Source organism: Pectinophora gossypiella, chromosome 20 (assembly GCF_024362695.1).
Source record: "Pectinophora gossypiella chromosome 20, ilPecGoss1.1, whole genome shotgun sequence".
In the NCBI taxonomy this organism is placed as follows: Eukaryota; Metazoa; Arthropoda; class Insecta; order Lepidoptera; family Gelechiidae; genus Pectinophora; species Pectinophora gossypiella.
The window spans coordinates 13,464,847-13,481,860 of NC_065423.1; the positions used below are offsets into that span (position 1 = coordinate 13,464,847).

Consider the following 17,014-nt stretch of genomic DNA (forward strand, 5'->3'; position numbering starts at 1 on the left):
TTCAATTTTTATTTTTACTTTACTCTTTCTCGCAAAATTAGGAAAGAAAAAACTAAGTAAGAAGGATGTCAGTTTTTATATAATCATTTATTACCATTTTTCTTATCAAATAATAGCTATCACAGATGAAATTCAATTTATCTACAAAATATATTTTTTATATTCATCGCCATAATAATATACACCTCATTAAATGTCTGTGGCCATAATATATAAAAGGTCATCTATCGGCGACCAATTATACTACCGTACAACTACTTCAGACTAGACGGGTAGTTTGCTGGTTTTAGCAGATCATCAGGTCTTGACCGTCTTGAACAACAACGCCTGCAGCGAGCGCTGTGCCGGCACTTCCAGACAGAGGTGCAGCGGCAGCGCCGTCACGTATGACATGATCTGCACAGAATGCCAGTGACCTCCCTGGGGAAATGAATAAGCACTTTATGGCACATTATAGACCTAAAAGACATGTAGAAGTTGGCATAGGTACCTACACATTGCACTTTATTAGAACTACGTGGAACTTTGAAAATTAAAACACCCGCCTTCGTGACACGGCAACCGTGCCGCGCGCGGCGCAAATTATAACGAGGGTTTAGACTAATAGCCGTATAACGTTTACCGTAGATAGCATTTGCTGTATTTATTGGCTGAAGCCCTCATATAAATCAGGCCGCGGCTTCGTAAAGGCGCTGTTGCAATTGAAGCTGTCATACGACAGGGACTGCGCCAAACAGTTTTTACTTGGAGTGCCATGGGAGTGGTATGTAGAATTGGCCCTGTACTCTACCTTTTTATTAGTATTGTAATTAATAAGAGTATTTAGATATAGATACTGACCACTTCAAATACCGAGACTGTGGAGAGCGTGGTCTTGAGCGCGATGTGCGTGAGGTGCCAGTTCCAATGTACCAGCATTACAGCCAGAGACATGCGCCCCAGCGGTAGCCAGCCGCGCCACTCGAAGAACCTTTTCCAGAAACCTGAAGTAGGATCACACACATACATGGTATTGCATTGAAATGACTCAGTAGGGGAGTAGATAGATATTATGAGTTCTGCATTAGGATTCAAGAGGTGTAATTAGGTGTGGCTTAGGTATACATAAGTTGCCTGTATACGTCCCACAGCTGGGAACAAGCTTCCCCTCAATCAACTGGAGTATGGAGCAATGTCGCCGGTATACTCCTGGCTAGTACTTCAGATACCTTTACTTGTTTGAATACCTTGATGAACATCGTAAAAACTCTACAAATATTTAGTCACTCACTATCAACGCCATTGAAGAACCCTATGAGCCCTGTAGCGCCGATGGCGACATAACCGACGCGGTCCGCGGCCGCGTACAGTGCTACTACCGGCGCAGGCGCATGTCGCACCAGGTGCCCGCCCAGCACCCACAGGAATAGTGCTGGCAGGAACCATGTGTACGCTAGCCGGAATATCTGTGGAATGTAAAAGGTGAAACAGGTTGATTGGTGGCTGATTGTATTAGTGATGGAAGAGTAAGAATTCAACAGAAAATTATCGGGACAGGATTAACACCTTTTATAAAATAAAATAGACAAGCACTGTTAAGAATAAGGTAGGTACTTTTATTTAAAAAATGAAGGCTTGCAGTAAGGAATCCACGCGGATTAATTTGCGGAGAAAACATCTACTTATCTAAACCAATATTGACGTGGTTACGTAGTAATTATTAACTAAGGTGTGCCGATACCTTGACTTAGGTACGTCCGGACTCAACCAATGGGGAGATAATGCAGAGAGGCTGGTGGAGTCCGGCCTTATACACTACACACATACACACCACTCCGCCCGCGACATCTTCGTGGACCTAAACGGTAAGTACGTCCCTAGAAATGTGCTCTGTAATAGAAACTTCATTAGACTCCTATCAGGTGACCCACCTTGCTGCGCTCCGGTCGGATGCGCAGGCGCTGCAGCCGGTGATGCAGGAAGGCCAGCCACACGCCCAGCAGGCCCGCCGGCAAGCTGCCCCAGGGCGCCGCGTACATCCACTTGAATGATGCCGAGCCCACGTACTGCTCGCGGATCACACTGTACGCACACGACACTACGTTGAGATAACTGCTAGGTGTAGCTAGTATTAGGTATATAAGACTTATTTTTGGGTACCTCTGGTACTAATCATTACCTAAAAATGAGCAATGGATATGAAATGAATGGAACAAATAACTTCTGATAAATAAATGTTTTACAGCACTAATGAATATCTATGATGTGAAATTCATATTTTATGTAACTTACCAACTTGTAGGTACACCATCTAGTATGCAAATAATGAATATTGAATATTGCCTGGAATATGCTACTCGTATTATTATGTTGGTACGTAACTACCAAAAGTACTTTTTAGAGGTCGAAATATTGACAACATCATCATCATAAGCCCTCGAAATAAGTTTTAAAAGGATTACCTACTACTACTACTTATAAGTAATATGGGAAAGTCTAGAGGCGTACAATGCCAAAATAATAAGAAAAACATGTAGAACTCAAAACGACTGGCAGCTATAGGTAATTGAATACTGCAACCATAAGCACTTACTCAGGTTTCATCTCGAGCATGATGGGCTTGACCTGGAGCCAGTACGCGAGCAGCCAGTTCCCCGCCACCGCGCCCGCCACCAGCGCCGCCAGCAGCCGCAGCGCGCCCCGCCCGCCGCCCCCCCGCTGCCGCCCCGCCAGCCACAGGGTCACCGCGGCTGTCACCACGAACACTTGCATGTCCGCTGCTAGGAACCTGGGCACAGATCTCATCATTCATTTTCAATACTGATATATCACTGTGGTTCTGTGCTACACCGGCTTGAGTCTCAATCGGGGAGCGCCGCCGGTTCGAATCCCGGTACCAAACTTGCACTAATGAGTTTTCACTAACACAGTTGGCTCGACCATTATAGATTGCAACACGGCTCACCACGTATCAGGTTGGTCTAACAGAAAGCTCGGTGAGGTGTGGGTACTTAGATCATCTTGTGATGGATGTACCTCTGACTACCCCAGTTGGGATATAGTCGTGAGCTTATGTATGTAACTGATATATCCAACCCTCAAAAGGAAAAGTCTCGTCTGCAGGTGATATTTCCAAATATGGCAACTGCATTTTTGTTTTGAAAGGTCAAAGCCGAGACTTCATGCATTTTTTACGAATTTCCTCATTTGGAGGCCTTAGCGTTCTTACATTATACTGACATTCGATATAAGTACCTATACCTATCCTATTTTTTGATGTGCAATCACGGGCATGTCATGCCGTTATCATGTATCTCGGATCATTCGGGTGATTTTGACAGACACACGAGGATATGGCAACGGGTCATGGTTCCAGGTGTTAGCGAGACGGATGAAAGAAGAGTACCTACATAATTATGGCAGTAAAATGGACAAAAGTAGGAATGAGACAGTCTGAAAGTCAGTCACTGTTTGTGCACATGAATGTATTACCAGGCCTGCAGCAGACAGCGGTCGTCGACAGTGAGTATGTTGTTGAGCGAGAGCGCGTGCGCCCACCAGACGCTGCGGCACGCGGCCCGCTGCGCGTGCAGCAGCGCCCACTGTGCGCCCGCGCCGCCCCGCGACCACCACGTGGCTGACAGGCCCACCATGAACATGTGCAGCGGGACGATCCTGAAATGGTTTATTATAAACAGCTTTAATGCTAGATATAGAGTTGGAAAAGTGAGACATGCGAGGTATTTTTCGCAAATGACATTAACTAATTGGTCGGAAGTCATTTTTGAAAATATTATATGTGTGAATAAAAAATAACATTATTAGTGTGTGGTACCTGATGAGCCGGTGCAGCAGCGCGGCGGGCAGCATGCGCAGGCGCAGCTGTACGCCGGCGTCGCGCAACAGCAGCAGGTTGTACGCCAGCAGGAAGGCGGAGACCAGCACGAAGCCTTGCACCACCACCGACCCGTTGTGCAAGAACGTCGCCAGCCAGTGCGCGTTGCCCTGGACGATAAAAAACGTTAAAAATATATCGGTGTGTTGACTTAAAGTAAAACCATAATAAGTACCTACAGAAATCAGAATCATTATCGTGGATAAACTTGTTGAAGGTCATTTTTGAATGTACGTCATTTCGCAAGGTGTCATGGCTGGGGAGAAGAAATGACAAGAAACTGCAAGAGAAGCGCATCTTATAAATCAATGTATACATTGGACGTTTGGGCGGTAGGCAAGAGGGAAACCACAGCCCTATTTTGCCCTAAAAAGTAGCATGGAGAATGGTACAACGACAAGAGTGTGGCTCTTATATTAGTGATACATTGGACACATTTAATACCAGGCGTTGAATAGAGAGACTTTGGAAAGGATCAGCCCTTTTGCGCGAGTTACGCTAAACGCAGCCAAAGAAGCACACTTCGACCAATCGATGCAGTGTATACTTATGTCTATTGGTCGTCGTCCGTGTTAAGTGTCGTGCGCGTCTCACACCCGCCATCGGGTCAGAGGCACACGTCTCAAGTAGACACCTTGTGGCCATCATACCTGCTCGAAGAACCTAGTGTTTTCTATGTAGGACATGTTGTGCACTATCATGGAGTGTCCCAGCATCACCAGCGCTAGAGTGAATGCCCTGCAACAAAAAAATATATCATAAGGTCAGACTTAATAATAATAATAATAAAAAAGTTTATTTAGGTAAAATCTACGACACACATATACATTTAAAACATTAAAATATACACACATAACATCTTCTATCGTGGTGCTTGTTTGATGATTGACCAACCCATTACATGGCTCATAAAACGATACGTGCTTATCAGTAAGTAATAGTACTGATCATTTTTTTATTTCGGATAATCAGGTGTTTTGATGTCCTAACCAAACTAGGGACCAAAAAGAGATTTTTGTGATGCCTCCACCGGGATTTGAATTCGGGCCTTCTACCACTACTAGACCTCGGAAGCCGTAATATTATGGTGCATATAACGTAGAGCATTTGACCAGACAGGCTAGTAACAGAACATCAAACGGTTCGCAAGTTGAAAATAAGGACCACGTAGGGAAATTTCTAGAAGTTCCCTAAGTAAGTAAAGGTATTTGATGGGAAGTGTATGTAACTCACTTAACACCCTGCACGGACTTGAGAGCGGTGAGGCGCGGGTCGCCGTCGTCGTAAGTGGCTGTCAGCCGCCGCCAGTTGACACGTACTGACCACGGCAGCAGGTACTGGTTCGCTGGAACAGTCATCAATCACCACAAATAATAGAGTCGTATATTGTGAGATATTGGAGCCGTATAGTATCACATCGTAATGTGGGTATGGAGGAAACAAATAAGGAAAAATTAATTAAGGCCTCTCACCTTTCGATGCTCTGTCCCGGAACGTATGGTTAAGCGGAACTAGCAATAATAATTACGTCTGTAGAGTAACAAAGATGATATTTTTTAAACAGACACTTCTAAAACTGCTACCAAACTCACCATTTACTGAACTTACGTTTCTCATCAGGACTCCTCGTAAAGTCGTAAACAGTTCCAGCAACATTCAACACCACTATGACTGCGACCACAACCGCGAAGCTCCAATCAACAACATCAGGCGGCGGGTCCCCGGCCGCGGTCTCGCAGGAGTCGAGGCGTAGAGGCGAGGCCCGGAGCCCGTAGGCCTCGGCTTCGCGGTCCACGCAGCGCAGAAAGCGCCTCGCTGGCCTCGAGGCACTGGAGGTTCTCGAGGCGAGGTCGGGGCAGCGGGTTGTTACGCAGTACCCCCGGTGCAGGACCGTGTGGTTGAAGTTGCGGTCGTCTTGCGAGTATTTCTGTTGGGGACATATGAGGTAGTAATATGAGGTATACCTATGTAGTACCTACATTTCTAGTCAAGATTGTCTTTTTGAGTAAGTTAATCGAAAAAATATATCATGAAAAGAACGATTATTTGGAAACAAAGTGCATCTGCCACTTCACGCTACAGCTAATAGGTTAGACAGAGAAAGCTATATATAGGGAACCAACAAATTAGTGAAATTTTGAAGATAATTTCAAGTAAGCCGTTGTATATATGGTTAGCATTTGTAGGTTTAAAATTTCATTCGGTGCAAACGGTGCGCATTCGGCTGTCGTTATTCCATGGTTGACAACCCTTCTGCTTTGCTCCCACGCATGGTAGTTGCTCTTCGTGAAAAATATGCGACGACTGTTACTGTCAATAGTTCTTTCTTTATTAACATATTGATGAGATAACTACAGACAGCTCACCAGCATGATATCGAAGAGCTCGCGACCGCGCTCAGTGCGCGGGCGCAGTGTGAATGTCCCGAGGCAGTAGTCGCCGCGCAGGCGCACGCACGCCTCGCGGTCCTCCAACGAGAACAGCTGCGGCATGCGATAGTACTGCTCATCTGTACACACATAACATAACATAAGCTCACGACTATGTCCCAATTGGGGTAGTCAGAGGTACATCCATCGCAAGATGAACTAAGTACCCACACCTCATCGAGATTTCTGTTAGTCCGACGTGATAGGTGGTGAGCCGTATCGCCGTCTATAAAGGTCATCTGTAAGTTGTACTAAGGCTATATCCTACAGGCATGGTAGGAGTTAGGGCAGTGTATAAAGATTTATATAAGAATGGTCGAATATGAAATCATAAGGTGGATAAGTAGAAATTATGTACGCAACGCACCTTATGGTAGCAACTTGACAGAAAATCAACCAGTCATGTAAGAAAGGACACAATTTCTTTTGGTTTGCACGTTGTATATTTATTAGTCACGCGTTTAAATATAATCCCTGCTACTAGATGTGTTATTATTGCTTATTTACACACATACGTTGTACATCACAATTGATTTTGTGAATATTGTCACATACTAACATAAACTCACGCGCATCGCAACCGTAAATCAAACGTAGGTACGAAAAACATATATTAAGGGCGTTTAGATGTTGCCAAAAAAGTGTACATGTGATTCAATTGTAAACAATTATAGGAGTAGACATGACCACGAGACAACATAACATATTGTAAACAACAAACACAACCCACTCACCAGAGATGTCGGCGGCGGCGCACGCGCCTGCCAGCAGCGCGGCCCGCACAAGCACCAGCAGCACCCACATCACACCGCAACACTGCTGCGCGCGCGCACGCTACACTTTATATAAACTATACAACCTATATACTTACACAAAGTGACGTGCGCCAGCGCCGCGCCGAGACAATTACAGAGGTTGCGGTCAAGGAGAGCTAAAGACAATGACCGTACTTCCGATAACGAAAGCGAGAGAGATGTCGATGCAGTTGTTCCGGGAAATCCAGGACTATGTTCCTTTATTACCACTTTATTTGGATTATGGATACAGTGAGGTACAACATGTTACCGCACCTATTATCAAGGAATGAAGTCAGTCAGTTGCAGTCGCTCACGTCCCTTTACTTTACCGATCACAGTGCCCTGTGCGCACTGCTGTCGATATGTTTAGACTGATTTGACTTTGACTAATGTATTAAGAATAAGAATAAGAATAAAATAAATTTATTGCCAGTAACAATTAATGCGGTGGTCAGTATTAATTTAATAATTTATAGGTAATTGGTTAATTTTTGAATATTTATTTGTTATTATGTTGTCTAAATTGTCTTGAAGGTTTGCAATGATATCGATTTGGGATTGAATCCCGTAATGATACCATTTATTGTATAATGTAAATGTGAATAAATAAATGTTGTGTGTTATTCAATAAAGTAAATTAATATCCATCACTTTGGTGTATAGTACGATTGCATAGTACCTCGTCCCATTGTTCTCTCCCTGCCTATTCACACTTCCTCAAAAATAGAATGAATAGAATGGAGAGAGCGGCGCGTGAATGGAAAACAGCGTTACTGCATCGCGTTTGCAGCGCGAGAGAAGCGCGACGGTATCGCGTTTGCATCGCTGCAAAAAATCTCCGAGGTCGAAGATCCTTAACCTTTCCTTTACATCGGTTTGTATAAACGCGGAAGATACTAAGGAAGGAGGAAAGTAAGGTCAGTACACAGGTCCACTCTTGGTCGGCTTTCATTGTGAACAATAGTTACAGGGCCGGCACAAGACGCCCAACCCCCATCCGGAATCGAACCCGGATCACCAGATCGGGAGCCTAACACTGACCCAACCTAACCACTACACCTTGGGGATATAATGCTTAATAATAAGGCAACGAAGGCCCAGTTGTGAAACCTAACAAAGATGAATTTTTTGACTGTGTTGTACAGCTAAATAGGTACTTAAACAATAATTTTCGTTTAAAGGTAAGGTATACCTGTTTACTAAATATTCAATAACTTTTTGTGGACCCGGGGGGGGGGGGGGCATCAATCAATAATACTTTATTGCACAACCACATAATTATACACAGGACATAAAAATACGAATAAAAATAAGCACAATAGGCTGAACTGACTTCACCTCCAAGTTATTGTTGTTGAGACAAGAAAAATGTGAAAAGTATATCCTTGATGTAGCTAGTGTGTAGTTTCAAACGTAAGAACTTATTTACCTAGTTAAGTATGTTTTTGTAGATTGCGATCATATCACTTACTATTTGCCTGAGCCAAAGAGTAAACCCCAGCAGTGAGACAGTGTAGCCTTTAATAAAATATAATTACTTGCAAGAGTTTTGAGCTTATTTGAATGAATTCAGTGATTTAAGTACCTAGCTACAAAACTGTATTTGGTTAAAATAATGAAGGTCGCAGGATTGATTCCAGCACGGGCCTTAACCGATGATTTTCGAATTTGTCTTCGCAATTCATGTTTGGATCATAAATTATTATAACTAAATAAGTAAATAATCACGTACTCAGTGGTAAAGCAAGACATCGTGGAAACCCGTATTCCGGAGAAATACGTTTTGGAGGCATCACTTCCGTAAACAACCAGACATGTCAAATCTTCAGGTTTGGTAAGCGCGGACCCTGTGAAAACGTGATTCGTCACTTATTTTTTTTAATATAAACGCAAAACATATTTTTTAAATATTATTGTAAGGTTTTAGCTCATGAAGAAGTCAGAATTATATACGCCTGCCAGAGTGACGAACGCAACGCAACCGTAGCGTCATAACGTCTGATAAACATTACTTCGTCCACAATTTTTGCTGTTATACTCATCTCAGGCGTTATGCAAATAACATTGCAAAAGTTCGTCCCAAAAACACAAGCTGTTAATTCGGTAATTAAATGTCTAATTTTAGATTCATATGCACTGAATGTATTGCGTTTGGAGGTGAAATGCGTAAACAGAGCAGAAAGTGGCAAGTACTTGCGTAGAGTACATAATACGAACAATATGGAGCAATGGGAATCGAACATTTATCTACCTACAAAGGGCCCGGTGTATAAAAATAGGTTTTCGTTGTTATACGTCATAAACTTACGCATGTAATTGTTAATGGGTTGGACAAGCCGCAAGCCTAAACCTTAGTAAAACCTGCTTTACATATTTCATGACTAAATTAATGTCTGACCTTACGTACCGTACCGACCGTACGTACCAAAAATGCATGCAAGCATGATGAAGCTTTTAAGAATTGTCCACCAACCCCCAGTGGAGCAGCGTGGTGGAGTATACTCCATACCCCCTCCAATTAATTGAGTTGAGACTGTGCCCAGTACGTGGGACGTACATAGGCTGTTTATGTTTATGTAGTTCCTTAAGAATTACATAGAAAGCTTAAATGAATGGCTGTTACATAAGTACGTAGCTGCTAAACTTCTAGGCTAGACAGTTTCGATAAACCTAGATTCGCAATCTACCATATAACCCGTGTCCTGGTAACTATCGATCAAACCATGTTGCCGTAATATAGTTACTTAATAACCCGCCGCAATATATTTACAACCACCCCGCAACTAAGTTCGCCACTTACATTGTAATCCTCAGCTTCATGAAGATACGTTCACCGGATGTTATTTCTAATCTCGGAGAAATTACAGTCGGTGTGAGCTGCGGTGATAGCTGAGATATGAACTGTATTACGATAAATACTTGAGAGAGAGAGCTTCATTTTCCTTCATCAACATAGATCACAAGACGTACTTATATAAAAACAAAAACAAAATTCAAAGCGTAGTAAAAAAAAAGAAAATATAAAAATAAAAACATGTAAAAGGGCTATAAACTGTTCTGCGAGGAGTTCACAACAACGGGGATGAACGAACGGTACGAGTTTTGTTCTGTGTGACGGTTTTGTTTTGGTTTGCGTTTATTAAAGAGACTTTTTATTTTTCTTATGAGTGCGTGGCGGCGGGTGGATGTATGCCGTACAGTCATGAGCAATATAATCTACCCACTTTAGGACTCTGTCGCACTAACATATTTGACATTTAGTGAGACTTACAGTTCAATTTGTCAAAAAAGTTAATGTGACACGGTACCACAGTGTTACATATTAATGCTCGTGACCGTACATGTTCCTCACCTCCCTGAAAAGCTACCCCAGCGACCACTCCAATCTACATGTTACCTAAGTTTCTAACCAACCTTTAAACTATTATAATACTTGCGCTGTGCGTTGCGTGGAACAAAAGACATCAACGCGCGCAACACGAGATTTATTTTTCTTAAAAGTACGTACTAATAAAAAGGAATTAAAATATTTAACCGACTTCAAAATCGGTCAAATAAATAGTAAGATTGATATAATATTTTGATGAACACAATGTTAACATTTTAATTCTAATGTCAAAAAATATCATAACATTGCATTGTGAGATTATAATAATATCTATGTTTTTCTTTAAATGGAAGTACATTGGAATGTACTCTCCCTATATTCCACTTTCCAAAGTGTAACAGCCAGCGAGTCTGATAACGGGACTCGCCGCCGGCGCTGCACGGTGCTACCATTAGAATTGGGTTTAAATTTAGGAAAATTAAAAGTCTCCAAACGAAACGTTCGTCATCACCAAATTAGGTACAAATTAGGCAAATTAACTATGTATACTTTAACAAAGAGTAAATAATATAATATTATATTATAACATATATTGATGTTTACTTTCACTCACAAACATTATCTTTCATCTAAACCCTAGGCCTCACCCTACAAACGCGACAGCCTACCTCTGAATCCTCTATTTTGAGGTAATACAATAACCTCTATTCTCATTACTATGGTCTACTGATGTACGGCTGCAAGCTTGTGTATGTCTAGCTGTATTATTAAAGAATATGATGAGGTATCATCATCATCATGGATACTTGCGCATGTCCTAATATCATACTATGTAAGATACTTAACTGCGTGTTGGCAGTAACATAGTAGAGCTTGTGCAATCTGTTCAATATTGTTGTAACTAATTAATAATGGTGTCAATGAACAGTTATAGCCCTTTAGTTTATAAACCTCTACACTAGTGAAATACCCGCTACTTATCTTTTGAACAGTTTAAGAACGTGAAGGATCAATATTGAAAATCGATTAATTCAATTAGTAATCATCTACTACCAGCATCTGAGAGCGTATTTCTAAGTGCGTGTTGTGACTATGTTGCTACAAGCGGTTACTGCCCGCTGAGAGTCTATTTCACTGTAATAAACCAATTAAAGCCTGTCGTCCACCAGCCTGCATCATTCATACCGAGACATTTTTGTCGTGACTTTATCCTAGATTTAGTTAAGCGGACCGGCGAACCTCATAAATATCTGATAAGGGTGCTGTTACTTGACTAGAAAAGCAAAGCGAGGCAAGGCTATTATATTTTGACATGACTTGTTGTAGATGTGCCGCAGATGACATTAACTACTTAGCCGGACGAGGGAAGGCGAAGATACAACATAATTATTATGAAAAATATTTTTCTATCAGATATTTTTTTATCTTGTAATACGGATTTTCAAAAGCACATAAATTATTTCGGGTACAGTTAGAAAATAATTCTTGTTTTTTTAATTGGCGGATACGGAAGTGGATACTGTGGTCTGGTCAGTAGGTCAAATCAGTAGTACAACTGACTGCGCAGGCCTGTGTCAGCCTAGCTGCTCAGTATGCACCGGACATGTCAGCTGCCAGCTATCGGTCATACCACTGGATATCTGGGTAACACGCGTGTAGCTGCGCGGGCGCCGGTATGAGCTACATGTGAGCCACACGTGTTGTCCATCACGGCTTTTACCGCTACAGGGTCAAAAGCCGACCTTAATACCAGAAAAAACTATAGATGCAGTGCACAGTAAGATAAATTTTATAGTAAGTGGATACCTAATGGAAGAATACGACAAGACATAGTGTGAAACAGAGCAGATAAGATAGTAAAGAATTCAAACGTTGTTATCAAACTTTTGAACGAACCTGAGAAATTTGACCTCCAACGTTAAGTCTGTTCTATTATTTATACGTGTGTGAGACATGGTTTGTCCGAAAAGACGACCGGCAAAATCCATAAGTTTGTTAATAAGTGTATACGGCAAATGTTAAAAAGATCTTCTGGCCTAAAACTATTACAAACACAGAACTATGTGGAGATTGACTGGGAAAAACACTGTGGAGGCTGATATCCGCACACGGAAATGGCGGTGGATGGGTAATATCCTTAAAATGCCCATGGGACACCCGTCCCGACGAGCTCGGACATGGTGCCCAAAGAGACCTGGCGACGCTCAGTTGACCGAGAGTTAAAATCTCTAGGCTTGTCATGGGAGCAAGCTACAGAGGCTGCAAAAGACCGCGAGGAGCGAAATTCGTCGGGAGCGTATTATTATTGGACAGTTTTACGTCATGGTAGGTTCCTGTAAGAATTATTTCGAATTCGAAAATTCAAATTCAAATTCAAAAATATCTTTATTCAGTAGGTAACATTTACACTTTGAATCGTCAATTTTTGCATAACGAACGTCTCATCCGCCTAAAACTACTGCAGAAGTCTTGATATGTGACTTCTGATTTTCTTTTCTTTTCAGATTATTTTTTGACGTGACTTATTATAGACTAGCTTTTGCCCGCGACTTCGTCCGCGTGGCGTGTTATATAAGAGAGAGATCTTTGTGTGTGTGGGAGTGCATATCAAATTTCAAGCATCTAACTTATGCAGTTTAGATTTTTTCATACAGTTTTTTTCCCAATAACTCCCATTTTTCAAAATACAGCCAGAAATAAACTTTATATTTACTAAGGTATGCATGCATGCTAGACTGAATCAATTGATTGAATTTTTTTTTTAATTGATTGTTCATTGAGTTTTAATTTTAATACACACTTCCTCTCTTCCCTTAACGTTGCTGTGCCCTACAGGGTCCATGTTTTAGTTCCTATGCCTATGTAACACCCCATTGTACTACATGGAATGCAATAAATAATTTAATTGAATTGAATTGAAAACATCTATCTTACGCGGTTTCGATTTTTTTCATACAAATGTTTTTTTCCCGCTAACTCCCGTTTCCGTGGGAATGATGCAATATCCTGTTGCAACTAAGCTTTAAGTTAACTAAGGTACCTGCATGCCAAATTTCAAGCGTCTAACTTAAGCGGTTTAGATTTTTCATACAAAAGGATTTTCCCGCTAATTCCCGTTCCCGTGGGAATTTCGGGAATTCCTTTCTTAGTGCACCTCTACGGTATCTAAGGTACCTGCGTGCCAAATTCCAAACATCTAACTTGAATGGTTTAGATTTTTCATACAAAAGGATTTTCCCGTTAATTCCCATTCCCGTGGGAATTTCGGGAATTCCTTTCTTAATGCACCTCCACGGTATCTAAGGTACCTGCATGACAAATTTCAAACGTCTAACTTGAGTGGTTTAGATTTTTCATACAAAAGGATTTTCCCGCTAATTCCCGTTCTCGTGGGAATTTCGGGAATTCCTTTCTTAGTACACCTCTACGGTACCTAAGGTATCTGCATGCCAAATTTCAAACGTCTAACTTGAGTGGTTTAGATTTTTCATACAAAAGGATTTTCCCGCTAATTCCCGTTCCCGTGAGAATTTTGGGAATTCCTTTCTTAGTGCACCTCTACGGTACCTAAGCTACGTACCTTCCAAATTTCAAATGCCTACGTTTAGCCGTTCAAGCTATGCGTTGATATGTCAGTCACTGAGTCAGTCAGTTTCTCCTTTTATTTAGATTTGATTTTTTCATACAAATGTTTTTTCCCGCTAACTACCGTTCCCGTGGGAATTTTGTTATATCCTGTTGCAACTAACCTTTAAGTTTACTAAAGTACCTGCATGCCAAATTTCAAACGTCTAACTTGAGTGGTTTAGATTTTTCATACAAAAGGATTTTCCCGCTAATTCCCGTTCCTGTATCAATTTCGGGAATTCCTTTCTTAGTACACCTTTACGGTATCTAAGGTACCTGCATGGTCTAACTTGAGTGGTTTAGATTTTTCATACAAAAGGATTTTCCCGCTACTTCCCGTTCTCGTGAGAATTTCGGGAATTCCTTTCTTAGTGCACCTCTACGGTACCTAAGGTATCTGCATGCCAAATTTCAAACGTCTAACTTAAGCGGTTTAGATTTTTCATACAAAAGGATTTTCCCGCTAATTCCCGTTCCCGTGGGAATTTCGGGAATTCCTTTCTTAGTGCACCTCTACGGTATCTAAGGTACCTGCATGCCAAATTTCAAACGTCTAACTTGAGTGGTTTAGATTTTTCATACAAAAGGATTTTCCCGCTAATTCCCGTTCCCGTGGGAATTTCGGGAATTTCTTTCTTAGTGCACCTCTACGGTATCTAAGGTACCTGCGTGCCAAATTTCAAACGTCTAACTTGAGTGGTTTAGATTTTTCATACAAAAGGATTTTCCCGCTAATTCCCGTTCCCGTGGGAATTTCAAGAATTCCTTTCTTAGTGCACCTCTACGGTATCTAAGGTACCTGCATGCCAAATTTCAAACGTCTAACTTGAGTGGTTTAGATTTTTCATACAAAAGGATTTTCCCGCTAATTCCCGTTCCCGTGGGAATTTCGGGAATTCCTTTCTTAGTGCACCTCTACGGTATCTAAGGTACCTGCATGCCAAATTTCAAACGTCTAACTTGAGTGGTTTAGATTTTTCATACAAAAGGATTTCCCTTCACTACTCTGCTCCTATTGATTGTAGCGTGATGAAAAGTATACTATAACCTGTCCAGGAGTGTGAAGAATAATTGTACCAAGTTTCATTAAAATCCGTACAGTAGTTTTTGTTTCTATAAGGAACATACAGACAGACAGACAGACAGACAAAAATTTTACTGATTGCATTTTTGGCATCAGTATCGATCACTTATCACCCCCTGATAGTTATTTTGAAAAAATATTTAATGTACAGAATTGACCTCTCTACAGATTTATTATAAGTATAGATTTGCGTTGGATTATATTCACCACTTGCCCGGACTTTGTGTCGATTCCTTTTCAAAGACTCATCTTATGCCTATGAAAGATTTGCTATATAACAGAAAGCTCGGTGAGCTGTGGGTACTTAGTCCATCTTGCGATGTAAATCTGACTACCCCAATTGGGATATATAGACGTAAGCTTCGCTATATAATATAATATTTGTATTATGTTCCCTGTATACTTTCATTTTAAAATTAGGACTTAAGTGTGAAGCATTTGTGGTAATTAAGAATCGAGTACAATTACGCCAAAAAATAGTTTCGCATTGTGTGTAAGTACGCAGCCTTGCGCCACGCGACGCAACGCACCGGCGGGGGACGGGGGACGGGACTGATGTGGACATCACCGCACCGCGTTACATTATGGATTATGAGTATTATGTAGTTCCGGTCAGTGCGCCTGCGCGGATGTCGGGTTCGCCTGAAGCCGCGCGTACGCACTGAAACTTCTTATACTAGTAAGTCTTTGTAATCGTAATTCAATGTATTACGTACTTCGTTTGCATTTTTATTATATTATTCTCTCTCTCTATTTAAGAGCTGCGCTCTTGTCGGTGGAGTAACCGCCATTCCTCTCTTCTTCCCGCCAAAACCTTCACCTCCCGATACGACACGACCTGCACCTTCTTTTTTATATTATTAGTTAGCTAAAAATAATCGAGCGCTAAAAACATCATCAAAAGTAGCTGTAACAATGCTAGTTGTCTTCTGATTACTTTTTGGCTCCGCCTACCCTATTTAGGCTTTCTGGGCGTGAGTTTACGTACGTCAGATCTGTCTAGATATTTTTTCTTAACATAACATAGCATCACGCCTGTGTTCCCGAAGGGGTGGGCAGAGATGAACCTACTCCTCGCTGGCTATGTTAACCGGGTACAATCCTGGAAACCACGATGATTCAAACATGAATTCAAAGTCATAAAATCGAATTTAAGTAAGCAGAATTAAATATTTTAGTTAAGTACAAAAAAATGCTTTGGGAGACAGCCACGAATGCTAGCTAAGCACGCCTGAACGTCGTCATCTACTGTCTATCAATTACTAGGACTATGTTTTAAAAATTTTGACAGTAAAACTAATGGGAAAAGTGAAGTATTACTATTCAGTAAATCTATTATTGGGAAGGAAATTCCCAGTAGTTCCACTGGTAAGACTACTGGGAATAGGGGGCACTACGCGAGTAGAGTACTCACTGTGGCCAGTGCATGCGACTCACCGCCTAGGTGTTTAGTGAAAGGACAGCTGCGCAGCGTTGTGAAACCACGTGCCGATCCACATGCTCACTTACGTATTAGGATTAGAAGAGCTCTAGTTGTTACTTATGTAAATATCCTTTCAGTGTAACACACGATGGATAACTGCAGAGGTTCACAAAGACAGACGGGCGGAGCGCGGCATTATGCGGTTTCATACAGAAAGTTCGGTGACGTATGTATTCTTAGTTAATCCTGCGTCTGTTTTCTTTTTTTTTTAATGTGTTTTATTGTAGATTTTCCACAAATGGCATTAACTACTTGGTTGAATTAATGGGGAAAGCTGAGCGCTCTCACTCGGCACAAAATATAAGACGACAGGCCTAAGGGGCACCCTCAGGCCGGCAGGCAGGTGCTGGGCGCGAACCTCGGGTCAGGTCAGGGCGCCGTCGACCCTAGTG

The 17,014-nt window shown here is 41.6% G+C and overlaps 1 protein-coding gene across 1 annotated transcript; it reads right to left on the bottom strand.

Annotated features, from left to right (window-relative positions):
• Positions 1-68: 68 nt before the first annotated feature.
• LOC126376147 (O-acyltransferase like protein-like) lies at positions 69-6,460 on the bottom strand. Its single transcript, XM_050023341.1, has 11 exons — positions 6,241-6,460; positions 5,483-5,801; positions 5,108-5,219; positions 4,525-4,612; positions 3,815-3,984; positions 3,472-3,654; positions 2,573-2,767; positions 1,911-2,061; positions 1,271-1,445; positions 841-983; positions 69-420 (listed from the first exon to the last, which is right to left on the bottom strand). The coding sequence occupies exons 1-11, from the start codon at positions 6,403-6,405 to the stop codon at positions 298-300; spliced, it is 1,824 nt and encodes a 607-aa protein (XP_049879298.1). The 5' UTR covers positions 6,406-6,460; the 3' UTR covers positions 69-297.
• Between the last annotated feature and the right edge of the window lie 10,554 nt (positions 6,461-17,014).